Source organism: Muscardinus avellanarius, assembly GCF_963383645.1.
Source record: "Muscardinus avellanarius genome assembly, chromosome: 13".
Lineage (NCBI taxonomy): Eukaryota > Metazoa > Chordata > Mammalia > Rodentia > Gliridae > Muscardinus > Muscardinus avellanarius.
The window spans coordinates 57,390,578-57,411,246 of NC_137799.1; the positions used below are offsets into that span (position 1 = coordinate 57,390,578).

Below are 20,669 nucleotides of genomic sequence, written 5' to 3' on the forward strand. Positions count from 1 at the left end.
TGAATAATTTTCTCTGTAAAGAATTATATATTCTAAGGTGATTATTTAGGTGTTCAAGTATATATTAGTGATACTATAAAGTATTCGATTTTGAAATTTCTTCCTTTGTCACTTGATTTTCTGCTGTTAAGATATGGTTCTTTCAAGGAACCTTAGTTTTGAAGTATACATATGAAATACTCCCTTGGAAGAAGAAATTTTAACTAACAGGCCTGGACCTATCTATAGTCTTCAGAAAGGAAATTTTTTTGAAGACAGCATCATAGTCAGAATTAGTGAGTCTTAACTTAGCCATCTCTATGGCTTAATGTTGGATCCTTGGAAAAACTAACTTACCATGTATTTAAGAGGAGCCCATGTTTAAGTTATATTTGGGGTTATTCAGAAAAAAATAACCAAATAAATACCTTTTTGTCTTCTTCCTTAACATTCCTTATAGTTTTCTAGCATGTTAAATTTTACATATATTTGTTTTAGGGATTGGCAATTTTAAGATACCCTCACTAAAATTAACGCTGTGTACTCTGAACCCACATGATCTGTATACAGAGAGGTATTTCTTTTTTATTCTCATCCTTAATCAGCTTCACCATCTTCATTCTTCTGAGAACAGTATTCTGAGAAATACCTTTTTGTCTTCTTCCTTAACATTCCTTATAGTTTTCTAGCATGTTAAATTTTACATATATTTGTTTTAGGGATTGGCAATTTTAAGATACCCTCACTAAAATTAACGCTGTGTACTCTGAACCCAGATGATCTGTATACAGAGAGGTATTTCTTTTTTATTCTCATCCTTAATCAGCTTCACCATCTTCATTCTTCTGAGAACAGTGGCCACTCACTGTAAGTTTGTCTTAAATTTAAACATAAAGATAAGCATATCCATTTTATCTTCAAGGTGTAGGAAAGGTGATTCAGCCACATGAATAAATGTAAAAACAAAATAATATTTGCTTAGGGTGATTTATAAATAAATATGAGGCAACCACTGGTGCCAAGTGTGAAACTTCTCTTTGATTGCTAGTTAAGTCAGTCCAGATTTAAACATGTAAACTTCTTGATCTGTATGGAGTAAGACATCTGTATTTGGTTTATTAAAACCTGCTGATGTCTCCGGAACTAAATTTGTTCCTATATAGGCCTCTGGGTAGCTGTAGCTAAAAAGCAGACATGTATAGTTTTTGCTAGTCTTATTACCTGACTTCCAGCCCTGTACAGGTGTGCAGGAATAAATTAACATGAGCTACCTCTGATGAGCCACTGCATACATTAACAACAGAGGTGAAGATGTGAAGACATGCTACCTGCCTCCTGTTAGCACTTTCTTAGGATAGCAACATCCTTTTTTTTTTTTTTTTCCTATCATTCTCTGTGTTTGGAAACTTATAGAGAACTTTTCTAGAGAGAGCTTCTCAATAAATACACATGATTTCACTAGGCAATACCTCCAAGAAATGAGCCACTTAGCACCAATTCTAGACAACTATTAGTATATTTGCCCTAACATAATTAGCTGTCAAATACAGTGTGTTAATCCTCTCCAAGCACAAGAGCAGAACATTTTAAAGGAGCGACCATTTCTTTCCCTAAGTTTTCCCTAATCAAACTACAACTCTCCATTTCCAGAATTATTCTTATGAACTGAAGCTGTGCAGGTCCTCCAACTGTTAAATGTTAAGGAAGAGATATTTTTCCCTGCTTTCTGTTTGGTTTCACAATGGAGCCAGCAGATCAATAGGCCTTTTGTACTTATCTCCATTACTTTCCATCAAAAGCAAACAAACAAAATAAATCCCCCTCCTGAGTAATTGCTAGCTGTGCCCTCCTCAAGCTAAACTTTGGTAGTAAGATAAACTTCAGTGTCATCTCTGTCCCTGGGGTTCTTTTTATACACTGGGAGAAGAGCAGTGAGCAAAATGGCCTCCTTGTATCATGGGGAGAGACTCTGTCAAGCCTAAAGTGAGCCTCGGATCTTCCTAATGACCGCCCGCTGGCCCAGCTGGATGCAAGACAAGCTCATTTAAGTCTCTGCTGACCTTTCACTCCTCCACTATAAGAACTACACCAGTCACTTCTACCATCTTCAAAACTGTGTGCCAAATCTGGCAACAAAGCTTAATGGCTGGTGAATGATTTCCCTTGCATAATACAGAGATTTCCACAAGCTTATTGATAGGAGTTAACATCAAATCTTTTGCAGATATGTAACTTCCACTGCACAAACATAATGCTTCCAGATTCCCCAGATTTTTGCCTCCCGTAGAAAAGAACAAGCTACTCTTCTCACCAGCATTATCTTGAAAATTCTGGCAAAAATGACAGAAGGCAGGATACCCTATAAGTGCACACATAGGCAGTATTTTTCATGATGGCACCACTTGGAAAAGACCATTTTCCTGATGTCCACCTCCCTCTGGCCCACCAAACTCTTAACATACAATCCAATATACTTAATTGATAAGAATTCTCATAGTTTTATTTGTGATAGTTTTTTATAGATAGATTTTCTCTTTAAAAAGCCTGGACCAAAGCCAGGTATGATGGTGCATGCCTGTAATCCCAGTACTTGGAAGGCTGAGATGGGAGGATAGCCGGTTCAAGCATAGCTACAGCTACTTAGTGAGGTCCCGTTCCAAAATAAAAAATAAAAGGGCTGGGATATAACTCAGAGATAGGATATCCCAGGGTTAAATCCCTAGTACAAAAAAAAAAAAAAGCATGGACCATTTTCTATCAGAAAGCAAGCACTGAGATGGGATACAGGCATTAACATTCACTTGTGTAAACCAGTGACATCTGTCCCCCCTTTGGGCAAAAAGCCTTCTACCAATTCTCTTGTTATAAGTAATCATTCGTTGTTTACTGAGAGGAGGGGAGACTTTTTCTTTTCTCTGTTTAAGTTTCATGCTGAAAACTGAGCTATAAAGCATTTCATTTTTTCCTTTTTTAAAAGAGCCTACTCAAAAATAAGTTAATGTTTTTTGCTACAAGATGCCTGCCCCATGAGCTCCAAATAAATGAATATGGCAGAATATGAAAGGAGTTTATACTTGCCAAAAAATCAGTGTCATAAAAAAGAGATTCAGGGAGTTTGATTCTTGAGTTCCGAGAGAGAGAGAGAGAGAGAGAGAGAGAGAGAGAGAGAGAGTGAGTGTGTGTGTGTGTGTGTGTGTGTGTGTGTTAGAGAAAGAAAAGAGAAGAGGGAGAAGATGAGAGGCAGACAAGTTAGGTCAGAAATACTTTTTAGGAAAAGACAGTTTTTCTTTAGTTATTTTACATAAAATTACACTTTAAAAAACTAGATTTTATGTCCTAATGCAGGCTGCTTGAATTAAAACAGGAGTTATAAATTTTTGGTAAAAAGCTGTTATGCCTGAAGTGTTAGTCATCTCTAGTACTTTATGGAGTTTATTACTTCTTTTATTAACTGGGGGGGGGTTTACCCACTTCCAGTTTAATTCTTTCTCTTCTCTAATTTTGACTTTATCTTAGGAGGGGGAGATCAAGTGATTCTACCTGAACATATGTAAGTGATGCCTCAATTTGGCTACTGCATAGATCAATCTGAATTATGATCAGCCACTCAAAAATTATGCTAACTGTCTAATCTAAATGCATCCACATAATGTATACATGTGTTTATACATAAACACCCACATAAATAAAAATATCAAAAGACAGATCATCTTTAATTGCCAGAAGAGACATATCCATCTCAGAAAGTGATATATGAAGTTACTTTATCATGTTGATGGGAAACCAGAAGATTTTGTAAGGAAATGGAGACAAATGTGGACCATGAGAACAGCAGGCCTTCAGAACCCAGCCCCTCGGTCCTATGGCCAGCAGAAGGGCCGCTTCAACGCCGCTGTCTTTTTAGTCTGCTTGTCACTGAGGGGGCACTGGTGGGTCAGTCCACTCACTAGTAATTGTGTTTTACAGACTTCTAAAGCAATTGGCTCAGTCAGTCCCAATTCAATAAAAGTGGAGAGCAAGAGAGAGAGAGCACTTTTGTTCTATTTTTTACTTGAAATTATTTCATTCAGCAGTCTGTCTTTTTTATTACCAGGACTTGACATTAGCACTCCAAGCTATATTAGCATCCATTTCAGCAGTTCAGTAATGGTATTAAAAAAACACTTAACTTCAACGGTGAATGGTTGTATGACAGTACCATAAAAAATCCACATTAAAAAAAAACTTATGTATTTGTCCCAGCAAATTATTTTTCACTTGTTTAACCACTTCAAAACTCTGTTCTCATCATGGGCATTCATGTGAGCACCTTTGTGTTTTCAGAGGCAGCTAACAGTGATGTTCTGTGGATTGGGGAATTGGGAAAAGAGGAAAGGGAAATCCAGTGGTGAGGGGGCAGGTAAAGATGCTGTTTACCCCCGTAGTTAGATTGCTTTCCATTCATCAGCAGAGATGGAATTGGCAACCTCAGAGCACCCAAGGTGAAATTCTTGGATCTTTGTGCATGACTGGGATTTGATTTTGAACCCAACACTCTCCAAACTTGGGAGCGGAGCCTAACTACTTTGGCACTGTGGTGTGCTCATAAATGGCTACATTAGGTTCTAAATTTTGATTAAACATTCAGTAATTAATCAATGGTAGACACGGAGCAGTTGGCAAGGTCCAGAGCTGCAGAATGTTTAAGACATAAAACATTACGAAGTAATTAGAATATGCTCCTTCAAGAGAAGGATTACCTTCAATAAAGAGGTAAATGATAGCATCCTGTTTATTGTGGACGTAGGCAGCCAGAGCAATATGATAAACTGCTGGAGATACACATATCAGTAATCATCCACATTATTAGTACCATTAATCATAATTCCAAAAATATGACAGCAGCAGCCAACTTTTTGACCAATTTTGCTTCTGCCTGTTGGCCATTATAACTTCACTAATAGACTGCAGAGCTCCTGTGCGTGGCAGTTTGCATTGAGAATGGAAGGTTAATTATATTTGAGCTGCTGATTTCTTCTCTCCTTGGAAAAGGCTTAGCACTTTGACAATCCCAGGAGCTCACCGTTGTTAAACCAGTAAAAGTACTTTATTGAAATTTTCTTTGTTGGTCAGGAATGAGGATATGTTTCAAATGAGATATAAGCGCCAGGCTGGGACAGCTGCTAATGTTTCTTGCTTCAGAGTGATCCTTGGGCAGCAAGATGAGCTCAGTGGTTCTTTAGATCACTTTGCTTTCTTGTTTCTCTTCTTTAGATGGGTAAAAAGTTGATCACTGTGTGGTAATATACAAGAAAATCCCGCAAGATTAGGGTTAGTCTCGATGTTGTATATGCAAAAAGACTAAGACATTGGGAGTGATTTGTATCATCAAGAGAAAGAAGCGCCTCTTTAAGTACAAAATTCTGCCCTTCCGGACCTTTTCTTTATGAGTGAAAGTAAAATGAATGCCCCCAAAATCATGTGAATGTTTATATAAATTGAAATTAGTAGCACGGTACATTGTTACTTGGTAAAAATGGAATTTTCATGTTCTGGCTGGTAGTTTTGACATCATTCAAACAAAGGTTTTAGATTATTTTAATTCTTTTTGTTCAGGTCTTTTAGTAGTTTCATTTCCCACACCGAATTCTGATAAGACTATAGGTAAAAATATTTACTTTCCTGAAGTAATATTGTCTTCTCCCTTGAGGAACTCATACTGCCCTACTGTCATATTTTAAGAAGACCATAAGTTAACTTTTAATGATAGGGAGCATATTGAATGTTTCTTCTTAGGAAATATTCCCTTTGGAAATGCTTCATGTTGTACACATTAGAAAAGAAAACTTACTTTTTAAATAGAAGAAAAATGCAAGTATGAAGAGGAAAAGTCATTCCTGTCACTTTGCAAATAGCATCTCCTCAATCTACCCAGGTCAGACTATAAAACAAAGGATAGAAGACTTAAGAGTTAATTTAACCAAGGTAAATAAAAAACTTAAAATTGTAGCTTAGATTTCTTCTCAGTAAATCCTTATGAGATGTTAGGACTCATGGCTTTGCATTTTCTTACCCAACACTAGTAGTAAACTGAGCACCAGATGCGCTGCCTGACTGAGAAAATTTCCAAATGCTGTGAAAACATAATCCTATCCAAATGTAACACTCACCTCACATTACAGTGCAACAGGTACCTATCGAATATCATCAGCACCCTGGAGAAGCCTTGATGTGTCAGATACAACTAAAAAGTAAAACGGTTAGGAAACAGGACTGTTGGCTATCAATTCTACATTTAACCTGGGCATCCAGCATACACATTTTTCCATCTACCCATCTGCCTTCCCAAATGCCATCACTACATTAACATTTTTTATGCATTCCACTGCAATGACAAATTGTTTTCTAACTGTAGTGCCAGATTTAGTATGCGAAAGACACGTTTGCCTCTGCCAACAAACCAATAATTCTCACTAACATCTTCAGAGTTACAACATTTATAAAGTTGCAAAGTGGAGTAAACAAACCATCTGTTTGGCTTTTCCATATATGTCATGCTTTCTTATTAGCATATTACGATTCATTTAGTAAACAAATTTGGTGATTTCGTTCACGTCAAAGTTAGATCGGAAGCTTGAAGATGATTAACATTCCTGGGACAAGCACATTAATACATTGCTTCCTCTGCAAAGTTAAATGGCTTCTCAGGAGAATCGCCCCTTGTTGACAAGATGAGACTGTCAATTTTGTTTGCCTGCCACATTAGAGGCCGTAAGGGGATGGCAGGCTCTGAGAGAGGGGAGTCTTGTAGGCAGCATAATTCACTGTGAATTGAGAAAAGAAGTCTAATTCTGATAAATGGTCGACCCCAATACATCCTACCTGTTATTACAACAGACGTGCCGTATCTGTGCAGTAAATTAGCTAAACCCCTAAAGAGTTTGGTGGGAGCTTATCTTCAAGTGAATAATTTGAATGTAGAGGGAACTGTCTGCGTGACCAGTATGGATGATTTGTTTTATATTGAAAGGGATTGAAATGACTGAATCTTATACTTTTAATTTGCAAGAATTTGCTTAGCTTTATTTCTTGCATTGGATAGGTACGTCTTTTCTTTCCGGGGTTTTAAGAATTACTCACTACAATTTTACATTGAGTTTTTTTTGTTCATATCTTCTAGAAAGAATCTTTAAATAATAACCTATGGAACAACTACTAATATCAAACATGTCATTTAATTCACAGAGCTGTGAACATACTACCGTGAATAAGTAGTAAAACAAAAATTTTAAGTATAAAAGATAGAATTGTATCAGTCTAGATAAGAAGAAAACTAATGAAGGACAGAGGTTTTAATTTTTTTATTTCTCTAGATTTGTATAGCAGGTTTGGTTGCCTTGCTGTTCAGGAGTATTGTGACTCAGAAATCCTACAGTATATTCAAACCTGGTATCTAGATTTATCCAAATTGGATGTAAATTGGAGAAATTTATCCAAATTTCTCTTCTCTCTTTCCCTCTCCCTATATATATGCAGTTGACCTATGTGCCCACAAGTTTTATTTCTGTGGATTCAAACAACCACAGATCAGAAATGGCCAAAAAAAGCATTGTATTTACAATGAACATGTATAGACTTTTTTTCCTAGTCATTATTTCCCATACAGCACCACAACTATTTGCATAGCATTGCATTGTACTAGGTATTATCAGTAATCTAGAGTTGATTTAAAGTCATTGTGATAATTCTTGACAATATTATTTGAGAAATTTGGACATATGTGTCTTTAATGACAGAGTTGAACAGGTAAATAAAGGCAAACACCAATTCAAAGTAAAACTTAAATTCTGTTTTACCTAAGGCATTGTAATTAATTACATGTTTTATTTCAATTCATAAAGTTTATAGTGGCTCAAAGCTGATTAAAAATTAAGATTTAGGTGTTGGACACTTTATGGTAGTATATAACTTGATTCACTATTTAGTTTCTTAACCTCCACAGTCTGCTTTCCTAACTTTGTCTTTTTAAAAATTTTTTTAAAGTTTTTTTCCTGTAAATTTAAAAATTAATTAATTTTTAAAGAGTTTTTTCTATAAATTTAAAAACTCGGGATACTTCTTATTTAAAATTTGTTTGTTTTTCATTTTTATAAAACATTGCATTAAGTCAAATTGGGCATGTGGACAGTGAGGAAAGACTTGAGAAAAGCCCAAAGCCAGGTACTCACTCTCTCTTCTAAGGGCACTTGCATTTACTAGACTGCATTTGATGACTTTCATGTCTCCTATGGTTGCATGGTGAGGCTTTCATCAAACACACAGAAGACTGGTAATTCACTTTAACTTCGACTCAGTATTTCAAATAAGGAAGAAGTTTGGGTTTTGACACCCTCCTCCCAAACCAAAATTTTATTACTTTTTGCTTTTGGTGACATTAGTCTTCAATAGTTTTTTGGTAAGTTCATAATATAGAAAGAGTACAAAAGTTCGGAGGAAACATTTGTAATTCCAACTGTAACCCAAATTAGAGAGCTTTTTCATGCCCTAATTTTGTAGCATCTCCTTGCACTTTGATGGGGCGTCCACAGCATCAGAATTACCCTTTGCAGTCACCTCTGTCTTTTCTTGAATATCTAGTTCCATACTTCTACCTTGGATCGTTATCTTCCTTTTTCAGTGTTTTCTTTAAGATGCATGCATTTTACAGATTTTTAACTGGCTTCTATATGCAAAGTATCCTACTTGATCTGCAGGACACACAAGGTTGAATTAGAATTAGTTTGAATTCTTGAAAGTAGCCTCTTGGTGCAAAATTCTGGAATATTGTCTTAATCTTTACCCTTTATACCTATGAACACTTTTTATTTCTCTATCCCAGTCAGATATATATACAAGGAATTTGCTTCCACATATCTATATCATCTACCTCATCAGAGCAAGTAGAAATGCCATTGATATTGTTTATATTCTTATAAAATATAAGAAATTTTAATTCAGTCTAAGTTTTTAATGATTTTTCTTTTCTGAAGATAAGTATTTAGTATTTATTTGTAGAAAAATCATCTCTATTCTTGGAGAATTCAAAATCGGTTGCTTTAGGGATTCCTTTATCCATGTTACATAGCAACAGCTCCTTGTCCTGGGATTGTCCTCTTCCCAGCACTCTGTTCTTGTCATTTTAAGATCTTTTCTACATCAGATTGTCAGTGGGTGAGATCCCTTTTCTTTTCACCTCTTCAGTTTTGCTGATGCAAATAAATGTGTAATATTCCTCAAATTGCTATTAACCCAGGTCTTTGTATTTCAGGAGGATAGTATTTTATGACAGTTAATGGTTTGGACTGACTGATTGGAGAGTCCAACAATAGGTCTTAGTTAAAATCAAGTTCTGTCATTGGCCCATTCTATAGAGATCAGTACTCTCTAAACCATTTTAGTTTATCTTCTTTCCCTCTTTCTCTTGCTTTTGCTTTTTCCACCCCAGAAATACTGTGTGTGTTTTTAGAAATTCTCCAAGCCCGCTATCATGAAAGTGGACCAGCAGGCTTTCCACAGTCCATTCTTCCCAATTTTGCTTCAAGTGTTTTGCATATGGCATTTAGGAGGATTATTAAACAAAAATGAAATAGATTAAGAAATGAACATAAAAGAATCAATTCTTTTGAACTACGGTTGCATAATGGAAATCGACTATCATGAATGAACCCGTGTACTAAAGTTATGAACAGAAGAGCTAATGCACTGCCATGAGTTCATCTTTATTATTGCATTACACCTGAATCAATTGATAAAGTAGCTTTTTTTTTTAAAGCGAGGGATGGCACTTAATTGAATAAAAGTCAATGTAATTATATTAGCAGAGGCCAACAGTACTGCTGACAGCGGAAAAGGGACACTGTTGAACAGAGTGCCAGAGCTGGTCTACACATTTCTGCACATCGTTTGGTTGACAGATATTGAGGGCTGGTACATCATCTAATTAGATTACAGATTTCTACTGCTGTAAGTGAGAAATGAAGAAAAGATCTCTTCCTGGTAACATATCAGTAGAGATGTGTAATTTCACAAGTCATCGCAGAGAAGAGGTGTCCATCTGGGTGATCAGTGTGTCCTTTCGTCAATGTTAATTTATTCTTCCTTACTCAATGTGTCTTGATGTGACTGCTGTGTGTCTGGCTGCTATTTTCTCAGCAGTGCGTCTAGGAAGTGGTAACTACAGATGTGTGAGAAACAACACAGAGTTCTAGATTACAGTCATCACAAAATGTGTGTTTGTGAAATTAAGGGGAGGGTTGCAAATACTAAATTGAGAGGTAGGATTTTGTGAGCTGCTATAGTTGGCAGATTGTTTTAGCAACAGAGTAATAGCGTAACTCCAGATCCACATTCTCATTATAGCCCTGGTGTTGCCGTACCCACAGGTCATGGTAAGGATCTCACAGTGGGCATTTCCTGCACTCTCCCTAGCAACCTGCACTTAGAGTCATCTGCCATCTAACACCAAGGAAGCAGGGAATGACTTGTGTCAGAGCAAGGACTGTGGGGATAACTTCTGTTTACCATTCACATACCCACACTGCATGCATCTGTTTGGAACTCATTTGTGGATGATGATGATGATGCTGTGAATTTGGTTTATCTTAATATGATTTATGATTTTTGGATTATGCAGCTGATCTGAAAATCATCAAGACAACATATGGGATGATCACTTATGTCAGAAAATAATTTTGTGATCAGAACATTTTAAATCCCTATTTTATTGTTTAAGTTTTTTCAAAACCAGATGTCTAGAATGTGAATTTGTTTTCTCTCTCTCTCTCTTTCTCCTTCTCTCTCTCTCTGTCTCTCATTCTTGCTTTCTTTTGTGATCGATTTAGCAAAAGATTAGAAAGCTGATCTTATTGTCACAAGGTAAGCTCAGCCTTCCCAAGCTCAGTGTGGAGAGGGCTGCGGCCCCTCTGCCCCTGAATCCCAGAGTGCTATATATTATTGTCTTGTGTGGAAAGGTGGAGAAGTCTTTCTCACCTTTCTTGTCTCTGAGGCACATACCTCTCAACCATCTCCAGGAAGTATCAGCTATGCTTGTCACCAAACAGAGTGACTCATTTTGATCTTCCCTACTTTTTAAACATAACTAGAAGGTCTTTGAACTTCAAACTGGGATTTTAGGTCATCTCTATTAAGACAATTACTTCTCCAAGACTAGAGCTTCCACCAGTATTGAGAAGCTTTATTTATTTGTTTACAGATCAGTTTATGTGGGGGAGGGTAGTTTCAATTTAGGTGCTTGTCAAACATCTGAGCCTTTACAGGTGGAGAGAGGTATTTGCCCAAGAGCATTTTAAAAATAAACGGGGGATGTAAATACAAAGGCAATGTTTGCAGATAGGTAATAACATATCAGGCTTTGTAAATCATGATGTCCCTATGGAAGCTTTGGGACAAATACTATCTTTTTTTTTTTTACACAAAACAAAGCATTTCAGTGAATAGAGTAAAAGTTTGCTTATCTAAATAGTATGGGATCTAGTTGTTTAAAATACAGAAGCCATATGTTATTGTTGTGCTTGAATATTTTTGTACTTATTGTTTAATTTTGTCCTTTTGGGTTTTTTTTTCTCTTGTTTAGTGTGATTTTTTTTTTTTGAGAGTGGGTGGTGTGTATATTTTTTAAAGTTTTTTAGCTTTTATTTTAAATAATTAAATTTTAAAGTAGGAATATTTGATAAAAACTTTACAACAGTAAAATGCAGCCGCTTCTAAAAATAAGCCTATTTTGCTATTAGATTTAACTAGGATCCCACATCATTCTGAGACAAGGGATTAATGGTGCTAAAGAGAGTCTTTTAACTGTTTCGAATTACTACTCTATTAAGCCAGTTTTTATTTGAAATGGCTAGGTGTGGTGGCATAAGTCTATAATCCCAGCTACTAAGGAGGCTAAGGCAGGAGGATTGTAAGTTTAAGGCCATACAGGGCAATTTAAATGAACCCTGTCTCGAAATAAGATTTTAAAAAGGGCTGGGAAGGTAGTTCAGTGGTAGAACACTTGCTTAGCATGTGTGGGGTACTGGTTCAATTTCTAGTACCAAGAGAAATTTTTTTAAAAAGCTTATAATATAGAAGAGTGAGGGAGAAGATTCTCCTGCCTCAGCCTCCCAAGCTCTAGGATGACAGGCGTGCGCCACCACAGCAGGCAATTTAGGCTTAAATTAAAAAATCTAATGAATCTTCTCATGAGATTCATTAGATTTTTTAATTTAAGCCTAAATTATTTAGACCATTTACCTTTGTGTGCCAGGCATTGTGGCACACACACACCTATAATCCCAGTACTTGGTCCGCTGAGACAGGTAGATTGTAGGCTTCAGAACAGCCTTGAAACTAGTTTACTAGAGACCCTGTTTCAACAACAACAACAACAAAAATTTAAAACAATGGAGCTGTAGCTCAGAGGTAGAGTGCCTCTGGGTCCAACCCCTAGTACCAAAAAAAAAAGTACGTTTTAGTATCTCTCAATACAGTGTTTTCTGTATTATGAAAGCTTCTGGCTTGTGTGTTCTATAGGTAAATTTAGAATATTCCATTTAGACAAGCAGAAAATTTTCATTCTTTGATCCTATTTTTAAAGTATATTCTAAAATTTTTGCTATGAGTCCTCTGCAGCGGATGCTGCTACATCATCACACCATCGGAACAACCATCTAGAACAGGGTGCATGAGTTTGCATTCATCCTACACTTAAGGATTTTACTCCTAGAAAAAGTATATAAATGGAGAGTGTCTCTTATTGCAACTCCCACTGCCACCACTCACTCCCAGATCCCCAGGATAGAGGGAAATGCTTGCTTTTATAGGGGTGTGATTAGGAGTGGGTGTGCTTATTATGCCTAGTGAAAGCTGAATTTATTTTAAAGTGCTCTCCTTTTTCTCACCCCTCCCCACTCCCCGTGCACCTACCCCGCCCCTTCCCTCTTGTTTTCCTAGACACAGTGCCAACATAAATCTGCATCGTAAACTGTTGACCAAAGAACTCGATGACATGGGCCTGGATTCATCGCAACCCTCCCTTAGCAAGGACCTCCGGGATGAATTTTTGGTGAAGATCTATGGTGCCCAGCACCCCATTGGGCTCGATGTCCGGGAAGATGCCTCCTCTCCCGCAGGGACAGAAGACTCCCACCTGAACGGGTACGGGAGAGGCATGGCAGAGGACTACATGGTTCTTGACCTGAGCACCACCTCCAGCCTGCAGTCCAGCAGCAGCATCCATTCCTCCAGAGAATCCGACGCGGGCAGCGACGAGGGGATTCTTCTCGATGACATTGACGGGGCGAGTGACAGTGGGGAGTCGGCGCACAAGGCTGAGGCCCCTGCCCTCCCTGGAAGCCTCGGGGCTGACGTTGCAGGATCACTTATGTTTAGCAGCCTGTCTGGGAGCAATGGTGGGATCATGTGCAACATTTGCCACAAAATGTACAGCAACAAGGGGACTCTGCGGGTGCACTACAAAACCGTGCACTTGAGAGAAATGCACAAGTGCAAAGTCCCCGGTTGCAATATGATGTTTTCCTCTGTGCGAAGCCGAAATCGGCACAGTCAGAACCCTAATCTCCACAAAAACATTCCCTTCACTTCAATAGATTAGTCCCAGAAAGGACACCACAAATGCCAGCTCTCACCAGATGGCCTACATGTTTGAACTGCCATAGTCAACGTGCGCGTCCCTATGTGGTGGGGTGTGTGTGTGTGTGTGTGTGTGTGTGTGTGTGTATGCCTCTGTGTCCATGTGCACACACACACACACACACACACACACACGTACTTTCCTTTCTTTAGATAAAAAAAAAAAGATAAACACTAGGTGCTTTGAATTTTTTTTTCTTTTTCCTTTATAGTTTTGGGGAAGGGTTGGGCTCTTAATTTGGGGTAAAGAACAGAGTGCCCCTTCACACACACACACACACACACACACACACACACACACACACACACAGTGTACAACTAGCCCCAATTTTGATAGAATAATTCTTGGTCTTCTCCAAAGAGACAATTTGTTGTACCCATGACTGTTGCCTGCAAAAAAAATAAAAGGGAGAAAAGAAAAAAGAAACAAAAAGGAACTTCTTATAGTTGTCTTTTGTGAACTTTAAGGTTTTGAGAGAATATTCAATTAAAGCATGGCAGATTCACCTGTAAATATTTAGCCTTGAGAGGCCAATGATGTAAAACAATTGTATTGATGGTTGTTTAACTCTTTCGTTTAATTTTTACAGTTACATCCAGCTGTTAGATATGCAAAAAATAGTTTGCTGGCTAGCTCTATTCATTTATGTTAGCATTAATGCACATTTTTTTAAGAAAAAAAAAACATGGTCTTGTTTTTACTACCTGTTAGATATAGTGATAAAGAGGTGCTGGCATGCTTTACAGCACAGATCTGATTTTTTAAAATGTCCTGTACTAGTACATAAATCCAGTCATGCACTTTTTTTCATACACTACAAGGGGATGTGTAATATTCATACTTCTTTTTTATCCTTAAACTATTGCCATACTTCAGTAAGTGTCTTTAAAAAAAAACCCCACTTGTATAAAAATGGTCTGGTCAGTATAGGGCACAAATGCCAAACAAAAGTATTAGTGTTAACACAAAACTGCCAACTTTGCACAAGTTTCCAGAAAAGAAAATACAATTAGTCACTCAACATAACCACAGGCCAATTTGTCGGCCACCAGAAAACCGCTTTAAAAAAAAAAAAGAAAAAAAAATACACTTGGTGATTCTTTCAAGTGCTGAATGTTATTAGAATCAACATTGCATCCTTCTTGCTTATATGTTAAGTTACATAAAAGGAAAACAAAATTATGTGGTGTGAAACAGCCAAGACATTTCTTCTTTAGAGGCAGGATAATATTTCAGGATCAAAAAGCCCAAATTACTCACTAAGGAACAAAGCAGAATACTGTAATAGAGTTGAACACTCATTTCCAAGGCCCTAACCCTTATCCCATAAGAAAGAAAGAAAAGTCTGAACTGGGTTGGTCTGTCGTATGGCTGTCTCATTTGTCGTTAAGTTCTGCAATAGTGCGATGTACGATTCAGGCCTGTTTGATAGACAGAATCACAAGCTGTTGAACAGCAGCAGCGCTTGGAAGCTCTGAAAACGCGTGCTAAACTTGAATTGACCAACGCTCCTTCCGAAAGGCAGAGGAAGGGGAGTTTAGGATAGGCTCTCACTGTGTAGTGTCTTGTGTTTCCCCACACGAATCTGTCTGAGAGAAAAGAAAGGAAGCCTATAACCAAGCAACTGAGAGGGAGGAAGGGGGGAGACTCTGCTCCAAACCTTGTTTTGTTTTGTTTTGTTTCTGATGTTTACACATGTTGCCTGAGCTGGTTAACCACATCGGCAGCCTCAGCTACCACAACATACTGACTAAATGATGATATTTACTCAAGCGCAGTCTGTAGCCAAAACCATTAGGGTGTGTGTTGCAGACTGTTTTGTTGTCTTGTTTGTTTCTTTTTTTAAGTGGAGGGAGGAAAAGGAGATAAATAATATTTTGTCACACAGTACACAGTATAAAGAGAATGTATTTCTTTTCTGCATTTAATGGCCTAAAACATTTCTCCCAACAGTCTGAAGTTAGAAATACCCCTTTGTTTCAACGTTTCATGACATTTCTATTTCATATGTTTTATAATTTTTTTTTCTGTGTTCACATCAGCATTCACGTCCGTTAAATTTGCCAAAGGAAACTGTTAATATGTTTCTGTTATTTTTATTCCTGTAGGATTTATTGTACCTCACAGTATTTATTGTTTCCAAAAACAAGCATCATTCATTGGGATTCAGTATTTTTATTTGTAAAATTTCAGAAACAATAGATTCTTCGAAGATAAGCTAGCTATTATCCAAGAGCTTTATCTTTTCACCTCCTTCTGAGGATGCTATGGGGTTCTTTGATTCTTCGTTTGCTCTACAGTGAGGAAAGACCAAAAGTATTTGCAATACAAAAGAAACTATATCAAACACTATGTCTGTTAAGTGACAAATGTTTACGGTAAAAAGCTGAGGAATTAGTGATAACCGTTTTTTTTTGTTTTGTTTTGTTTTCTTGTACTTTTGAATTCCCCAGTCTTAATTGCTTTATTTTGGTGTTGTGTTAAATTGAATAGACAGAGATGTTTCTTTTTTTGTTTTATACCATATAAGACTCTGTACAGTATGTTTGTGAAAGATTGAACTAGAATAATGAACGTTTGTTTGCAAACATTTTGGTCCTCTTAGCATTCTGTGTATTGCGCTGTTGCCCCATTACCAAATTACTAGATTCAAAAAGGGTGGAAAAATATTTTTAGTATCCCAATGAAAGCTTATAGAAACTCTGGCTTTAGCGCATAAACTAAATGACACCTAATGTTATGAAAATCATACACATTTTTGTTTCAGCAACTTTTAGAAGTTTCACTCTTGGTTGAGATATTAGATCTCAACTGTGCAAAACCAATGTTTATTCTGTTAAATTTAATGTCAAGTAAGAGGTTGGATAGCCCCAGTGAGTACGTTACATAACTGTCCAGAGGTCATATCAGCAAATGAATCAGGCTTCAAACAAGTGCTTGTTACTTGCCCCAAGCCAGGCGAATGTCCACAGCCAGTCAGAAAAAAAATCCTGAAGTAATGAGAATGAGACTCTACAAGTGGGATTTCCCTTATTGGAAACATTCACCTGTTTTCTGTCAGAGAAGTGGTAGTCCTGGGCAGCTGGCACTTTTTAAGTATCTCCCTTATTTACTACGACTTTGGTGCCTCAAGTGCCCAGTTGTTATGGTGGCATCCTAAATGAGTACAAAACCATCTTCCAGTATAAAGCTTATTTGCTTAAAAGGCACAGGGAAGTAGGTGGGTATACTGCATAAGATGCGAAATCTTTTCCCAACGTGTTCTGGAATATGGCTGGGTGCGGGATTTTGACTTAACCAGAATTATCCCTAAGGTGGTGGACCCGGGGCTTATGTGTTGTGAGAAGAATAAAGAGATCAGCGTTTTAATCATTCAGGCTTCATCTTTGCCCATTCTTCTCACTTTTTCATAGGAGTTTCTTGTTAAACATTCTTTGTCTTCTCGCCATTTTATGCTGGCTGAAAATTAATAGGGATGTATATTATCTCCTCCAACAGCCTCTTTCCATGTGACTGATGTTAGCCAGAGTCTTACTACAACTCAGGTACAAAATTAGGCAACATTATTATGCATGTTCTCTAGCTGATGTGGAAACTTACTGTTCCTGTCATTTCAAACCATAGTTTCATAAATATCAAAAAGGCTCAGTTTACTTTGGGGAATGTCTTCATGCTGTGGAGAGGGAAGAAAGACAACAGGAAAAGGGATAGATAATAAAGTAATTGGGTTTTTAACATGTGATAAAAGCTTGACCTTCTTATCTCTGCTAGTAGTTGCACTTAGTTAACTCAGGGTAACTCATTCCAGGCACAGCTGCCCTGATCGGTTTAATGCTTTTTTTTTTTTTTGGTTGTGTGAATGCTTTTCTTCTCAACATGACATTTGTTGTTGTTGTTGTTGTTTTGGAAAACATTTTTTAGCACGGTGGTGCCACTGTCCTTGTAGTGTGATTTCTTTGGTCATGAATTTCCAGGCCCTTTAAGTAAGAGGCGGAAGGCAATAGGCACTTAACAGTCTTGTTAGTGTATACTTGACTTAGAAAGAAAGAAAAAGGAAGGAAGAAAGAAAGAAAAGAAAGAGATGCTATCTCTGAATATACCCAAAAGGGGCTAGTCCAGAGGCATTCTCATGTTACTCAAGAGAAACTATACTAGGTGCCCACCAAATAAGATGTGACCTTTCCTCTCTCCCTCCCTTCACACCCTTGGTGTGTGCTAAGCAAATGAGACTGGGGCCCTTGGCAATTACAACATAAAAGAAGCTGATAGCCGGGGTGAGATGGACATGCTGCTGTGCTGCCAGCATGACCTGAGCAGTCCTACTTGTACCTGGTGCGCTAGACTTGGGTTAGATTGACTAACAGTAAATGAATCCTACTGTCCTGAGACACTGCATCTGCCATCATAAAGAAATCATCTAGGGGAAAAACTTTCGCCCTCTGGGCACACCCTTTTCCTAAGAGGTGCTGCTTAACATTATGGCAAACACGCTTTGTTTTTGAAAAATCACCTTACCCCAGACTTGGAATATTTACTTGGGTGGGGGTTTGTTTTGCCCTCTTATTTTTTGTTTTAAACAGGAGGGATCTAAGTGAGTAAAGGGGGCAGTAAAAGGCACGTGCCGAAAAAACTAGAGGGACCACCACTGTTCCCATCAGAAGAGTGTCACTGGGTCGAGGATGATATCCTGCCTCAGTTCTGGGGTAGCGGGAAAATGAAATAGTTAATGCACTGGAAGAGCAGGAGAGAAGTCCAGTGCAGTTCTGCCCAGCGGTGGGTGTCAGCACATTGATATGATGACCAGGTGAGTGGCTTACGACGGCTGGGAAGGGATGAGGCCGGCAAGGACATGGAAGAGTAGATGTTCCCTAGGGGTCAGGAGAAGCCATCAAGGGCAGTTGTGGGGTTTGGGGTTGACACGTTTACTGTTTCTGTATGGGAAGTGGTGCTAGAGTCCCTTTGAGAGGAAAAAAAAAAAAAAACGAAAAGGGTGACCTAGGTGGTAAGAAAAAGGCCAGTAATAGTGGAACCTCTTTTTCATCCTGATGAGAGGAAGGGGTAGGGGAGTGAGCGGAACCAGCATGAATCCGTCTCTTCCTTGGGCTTTACTGCCTCCACAGCAGCACACAAAGTCCTGATTGTAACACTATGTGGCTGACAATCTCTGGGTGAAAACAGGAGCCTACTCACTGTCCTATGGGGCACGTAAGTAACTTCTATTTTTTTCATGTTTTTTCCTTAGAGCTAAGCCATGCTTGCTCATATTACTATTAGGATCATATTTGATCTGCCCTGGACTCAATTTCCGTATTTCCTGTAGTTGGACAGTTCCTCACTGTAATGGTAATTGTCAAAGAGTATTATGTAAATCGAGCTGTAAAACTGACCAGCGAGTGATCTACCAGGGCTTTTGTCCAAACGCCATCCTTCCTAGAGTTCTTTAATCATCCTCCTTCCCACATCTTGCACAAGTGATTTTTTACAGTCATTCTGCAATAACTGGGTTTCAAATACTGTCTTCATGCATTTGTTGAAAAACCTAAATGCCTAATAACGGGGTTCTTTAAAAAAAATCAAGCATCTTTACAAGTATACTGAATTAGATCAGCATTATTATTCATTATAATGCTATATATATTTTCGAAACAACACACTATAGTTGTCAAAAAAACTATCTTTATTCTTCTCCTGTAAAGCGTTGTTGTAAATTCATTTGACCTTTACTGCAGAAAAAAAAATATCTTTTATATGGAGTATCAAGACAAGGCTCAGTTCGTAACAAATAGTGGACCATTACAAAAGAGGAAGGGAGAAGCCAGGCTGAGCATCGAGAAGCTTCAGTTCAATTTCACCTCATATCTTTCTAATAACTTACTTGTCACTTTATTACCTTCCAGTAATGTGAACGCTGCTGACAAGACTGTCACACTAACAGCAGACAACACCCTCTCTGCTTCAGCCCAGCTCTCCTGGCTACTTATTGCCCTGGCCCTGAAGGGACACAAACTAATAGTGTGCTTTCCAGTTCAGCACTTGGCCATCAAATATAAAAGGATGCGTAATTGCCTGTTTATCCCTTGTGAAGGGGAAATTGACTACAAGGGCTAGGCTTTCCCACTGAGTCCCTGATGTACACACCATTCGGTCTCAGAGTCTCTCTCTCTCTCTCTCTCTCTCTCTCTCTCTCTCTCTCTCTCTCTCTCTCTTTTCCCCTCCTCCCTCCTTCTCCCAACACACAAGCACATATGCACACCTACTGTGTATTTGGGATGCCCCAGGCTGCCTCTAGATGCCCTCTCTAGCTATTAAGTGGACAGTAACAAGATAACTTCTTAAATAAAGGGTCAGTAGAGAGATGCTATCTATGACTAGGATTAGATTTTCCTGTATTCTCTTAAGGGAAGAATCATGATGCTTTTCCTCTTCAAAAAGTACATGTGATATAAACAAACTGGTTATGCATGGTGGTTAAAAAATATGTTAAGAGCTCTTTTTTTTTAAATCTTTGGCATCAAACAATTGTTCTAAATGTACACATGTACCTTCCAATCACAGACCAAATCCATATTGTAACATGACTGATGACCTTTTTTTTTCAAACTGAAATGATAATCTGGAAAAAAAATAAGGTACCACTTTTAATTGTAATCATTAATATTAGTACTAACCAACAAAGGAAAGGTAAAAGTTTACTTATACTTCCAAGTGTAAGTACAGTGAACTTTATAAAACTGAGGGACAGGAGGATCTGAAGTACAGAAGAAGAGTACCTGAAATGTTACGTTCCAAAATACTTTGAGTCCAAATAATGTGTTGGTGTTGGCTGCTATTTCTATGTACTGAATCACTTAAATGATGGTTAAAAACGTGGCTAGTTTGTGAGTAAATTAAATGCAAGACCTATCTCTTCCTTATAGTGCTAGGGAACACCATGCCCCCTGCCAACCCTCGAGCAGCCGGTCTGACAGAAGATAGTTGGTCCTTGCTATGAACAGTCACATTTCAAATAAGATATTATGTC

At 37.9% G+C, this 20,669-nt stretch overlaps 1 protein-coding gene across 3 annotated transcripts in view; it reads left to right on the forward strand.

Moving 5' to 3' along the window:
• Positions 1–13,609, forward strand: part of BNC2 (basonuclin zinc finger protein 2) — a gene marked incomplete at its 3' end in the record, with an annotated part of 307,358 nt that extends 293,749 nt beyond the window's left edge. For all 3 annotated transcript variants that reach the window (XM_080708832.1, XM_080708833.1, XM_080708834.1), the window contains one exon: positions 12,949–13,609. In XM_080708832.1, the coding sequence (XP_080564958.1) occupies positions 12,949–13,609 (661 nt within the window). The remainder of the gene's footprint in view (positions 1–12,948) is intronic.
• Positions 13,610–20,669: the final 7,060 nt, after the last annotated feature.